Here is a 4,576-nt window from a genome sequence, read left to right as displayed (position 1 = left end):
GATATTATAAACTCACAATTGCGAGTTATAAAGTCAGAATTGCAAGATATAAATTCACAATTCTGGCTTTTTTTCTTAGAATTGCATGATATTATAAACTCACAATTGCGAGTTATAAAGTCAGAATTGCAAGATATAAATTCACAATTCTGGCTTTTTTTCTTAGAATTGCATGATATTATAAACTCACAATTGCGAGTTATAAAGTCAGAATTGCGAGATATAAACTCAAAATTCTGACTTTTTTTTCTTAGAATTGCATGATATTATAAACTCACAATTGCGAGTTATAAAGTCAGAATTGCGAGATATAAACTCAAAATTCTGACTTTTTTTTCTTAGAATTGCATGATATTATAAACTCACAATTGCGAGTTATAAAGTCAGAATTGCGAGATATAAACTCAAAATTCTGACTTTTTTTTCTTAGAATTGCATGATATTATAAACTCACAATTGCGAGTTATAAAGTCAGAATTGCGAGATATAAACTCAAAATTCTGACTTTTTTTTCTTAGAATTGCATGATATTATAAACTCACAATTGCGAGTTATAAAGTCAGAATTGCGAGATATAAATTCACAATTCTGGCTTTTTTTCTTAGAATTGCATGATATTATAAACTCACAATTGCGAGTTATAAAGTCAGAATTGCGAGATATAAATTCACAATTCTGGCTTTTTTTCTTAGAATTGCATGATATTATAAACTCACAATTGCGAGTTATAAAGTCAGAATTGCAAGATATAAATTCACAATTCTGGCTTTTTTTCTTAGAATTGCATGATATTATAAACTCACAATTGCGAGTTATAAAGTCAGAATTGCAAGATATAAATTCACAATTCTGGCTTTTTTTCTTAGAATTGCATGATATTATAAACTCACAATTGCGAGTTATAAAGTCAGAATTGCGAGATATAAACTCAAAATTCTGACTTTTTTTTCTTAGAATTGCATGATATTATAAACTCACAATTGCGAGTTAGAAAGTCAGAATTGCGAGATATAAACTCAAAATTCTGACTTTTTTTTCTTAGAATTGCATGATATTATAAACTCACAATTGCGAGTTATAAAGTCAGAATTGCGAGATATAAACTCAAAATTCTGACTTTTTTTTCTTAGAATTGCATGATATTATAAACTCACAATTGCGAGTTATAAAGTCAGAATTGCGAGATATAAACTCAAAATTCTGACTTTTTTTTCTTAGAATTGCATGATATTATAAACTCACAATTGCGAGTTATAAAGTCAGAATTGCGAGATATAAACTCAAAATTCTGACTTTTTTTTCTTAGAATTGCATGATATTATAAACTCACAATTGCGAGTTAGAAAGTCAGAATTGCGAGATATAGCCTAAACTTGCAATTCTGAGGAAAAAAGTCAGAATTGTGGTTATATCTCACAGTTCTGACTTTATTTCTCCGAATTGCAACTTTATGTCTTGCAGTTGCGAGTTTATATCACGCAATTATGACTTTTTAACTCGCAATTGCGAGTTTGTATCACGGAATTATGAGAAAAAAAGTCAGAATTACCTTTTTTATTTTTTATTCAGTGGCGGAAACGGGCTTCCATAGATTTGTTTGCCTCTAAAGGTCACTAGGGTTAGAAGTGGGTTGATAAGTTTCTTTGACACATCTACTCACGATCACAAGTAGATTTCGGGAAACAAATCATATACTATATTTGTTTTAGAGGTTTGTGTGGTGCCTTTGCAGTTTTATTTATTAGATATGTTCATACACAAAGCCATGATTAAATAGAGCAGCAACAGGCGTTTCGATTACAGCATATAATAGCTTGAATGTAATGAAGATGAGCCATTCAGGTCACAAGCATACTGGTTTTATACACGTTTTGCCGTGCTTCACCCATTTTAACGCTCTCTCAATTCCATTAGTCGTTGTGCAGCGGCAGATCCTGCTTAGTGACATTCCAGTTAATGCTACTGAAGTTTTGTATCACTACACTTCGTCTGTGGACATGTGAGCGAGCACTTCTGCCTGAACTGGTAGGGAAACGTTTGGAAAAAAAGGAAGAGGAATAGGGGTTTTTTGTTTGAGTATTTTTGAAACGTTACTATGTGGAGCTTGCTGTCTGCTGTTGTGTAGTTCTTGGAAGAGTCAGGTAGTTTGGGAGGTACTGTGACGCCACATTGATGACGTTAATCATTAATATGTCGTGTTACTGTTCTTAAAGGATTGTTTTAGTTACAACCATCTTTTGTTTTACCTGAAGCTGCTCATGGAAGTCTGATGGCTGTAATTCTTCCACCTTGCAGAGTTTTTGTGGGAACCTCAGACCAAGCGCTGAAGATTGAGGTGACTGTCGACGTCTTCCGTATTTGCCGAGATGCCTATTCCTCCTCCTCCCCCTCCACCTGGACCTCCACCACCCCCCAGCTTTAGCCAGGTCAGTGTGAAGCAAAGAGCGGGTAGAATATGTGTTTCACCTCACTGCAGCGATTTATCCTCCCTGTTGCTTCCTTAGTTCTTAGTTCAACTCCCTTTATGGTTGTTGTTTTTTTTGTCAATGACAAAATTAAAAAAAGAAAATTATTTAAACATTCTAGATTAAAGCACACGTGCCAAGATCTTTAAAAAAAATTTATTCAAGTAGGTCTCATATAGCTTTAAGAACTTTGTTTTCAAATGTTTATACATTTTTATCAAATTTTATATATACAGTATATATCAATCATTAGGTTTAATTAAGAAATATCATTGTTTTATATATTTTTCAAAGTAGTTTTTCGACCAAAAAAGTCAATTATTAATTTAGAAATATAATTTTTTCGTTTTATTTCCTAAAATATCATTCATATCAAGCATACTGGTTTTATACACGTTTTGCCGTGCTTCACCCATTTTAACGCTCTCTCAATTCCATTAGTCGTTGTGCAGCGGCAGATCCTGCTTAGTGACATTCCAGTTAATGCTACTGAAGTTTTGTATCACTACACTTCGTCTGTGGACATGTGAGCGAGCACTTCTGCCTGAACTGGTAGGGAAACGTTTGGAAAAAAAGGAAGAGGAATAGGGGTTTTTTGTTTGAGTATTTTTGAAACGTTACTATGTGGAGCTTGCTGTCTGCTGTTGTGTAGTTCTTGGAAGAGTCAGGTAGTTTGGGAGGTACTGTGACGCCACATTGATGACGTTAATCATTAATATGTCGTGTTACTGTTCTTAAAGGATTGTTTTAGTTACAACCATCTTTTGTTTTACCTGAAGCTGCTCATGGAAGTCTGATGGCTGTAATTCTTCCACCTTGCAGAGTTTTTGTGGGAACCTCAGACCAAGCGCTGAAGATTGAGGTGACTGTCGACGTCTTCCGTATTTGCCGAGATGCCTATTCCTCCTCCTCCCCCTCCACCTGGACCTCCACCACCCCCCAGCTTTAGCCAGGTCAGTGTGAAGCAAAGAGCGGGTAGAATATGTGTTTCACCTCACTGCAGCGATTTATCCTCCCTGTTGCTTCCTTAGTTCTAAGTTCAACTCCCTTTATGGTTGTTGTTTTTTTTGTCAATGACAAAATTAAAAAAAGAAAATTATTTAAACATTCTAGATTAAAGCACACGTGCCAAGATCTTTAAAAAAAAATTATTCAAGTAGGTCTCATATAGCTTTAAGAACTTTGTTTTCAAATGTTTATACATTTTTATCAAATTTTATATATACAGTATATCATTAGGTTTAATTAAGAAATATCATTGTTTTATATATTTTTCAAAGTAGTTTTTCGACCAAAAAAGTCAATTATTAATTTAGAAATATAATTTTTTCGTTTTATTTCCTAAAATATCATTCATATGATATTTGATATATTTTACAAAAAAAAAAAAAGTTAATAAAATATAATTAGATTTTGGAGTTTGGAGAGTGACACTACTTGTTATAAAAAAAATAATAATAATCTTATAACTTAAGAGACTGACTTTGACACAGAGCCTTGAGGGTCTGCAATTGTATGGAATAATTTTTTTTTTTTCTGCATGTTGGTTTCACCATATAACTTTAATTTAGTGGGCATTTTTTTATATTATTGAGCATTAAAGCATTTGTTACTTTTTTTCCAATAAATAATAATAAAACATTATGTAGTCTTTAAAAAACAAAATGATTTATTCTTGAAAAAAAGTTTTTCATATAATTTTCATTCTTTATGCCCCACAGAAAATATCAAAATGAATTTTAATTTCAGAAATTCAGAACAAATTTTGTCTTAAAGCGAAATTGAAGTCAATGAAATGCATTTTTAATGTATTTTTAAATAAATGAATAGATCAGGTTTTTTTAACATACAAATGTGTTGACTTTCAGGCAAACACCACACCTCCAAAACGAAGTCGAGATGACGCTAAAGGAAGAGGAGCTCTGCTGTCAGACATCTGCAAAGGCACTAAACTGAAGACGACCAGTGGGGTCAATGACAGAAGTGCACCTATCCTCGAAAGTACGTCATCTGTTGTGCACTACCACTGAAAATACAATTAATTGTTTGACATGACCCAGCTAACCATGCAATGTTTTTTTTTTTTTTTTTTTTTTTTTTTTTTTTTTTTT

General features: G+C 32.7%; 1 protein-coding gene across 2 annotated transcripts in view; it reads left to right on the top strand.

Annotated features, from left to right (window-relative positions):
• The first annotated feature begins 3,143 nt into the window (after positions 1–3,143).
• The window catches only part of LOC107562076 (WAS/WASL-interacting protein family member 2-like), a 9,590-nt gene continuing 8,157 nt past the window's right edge, over positions 3,144–4,576 (top strand). The window contains exons 1-2 of one of the 2 annotated variants that reach the window (XM_016246640.1): positions 3,144–3,418; positions 4,334–4,466. In XM_016246640.1, coding sequence (XP_016102126.1) covers positions 3,359–3,418; positions 4,334–4,466 — 193 coding nt within the window. In that variant the 5' untranslated portion in view covers positions 3,144–3,358. The remainder of the gene's footprint in view (positions 3,419–4,333; positions 4,467–4,576) is intronic. The other variant, XM_016246639.1, reaches the window with a different exon arrangement.

The sequence above is a fragment of the Sinocyclocheilus grahami genome, unplaced genomic scaffold (genome assembly GCF_001515645.1).
Source record: "Sinocyclocheilus grahami isolate Dianchi unplaced genomic scaffold, SAMN03320097.WGS_v1.1 scaffold804.1, whole genome shotgun sequence".
NCBI lineage: Eukaryota > Metazoa > Chordata > Actinopteri > Cypriniformes > Cyprinidae > Sinocyclocheilus > Sinocyclocheilus grahami.
This window is presented reverse-complemented; position numbering and strand designations above follow the sequence as displayed.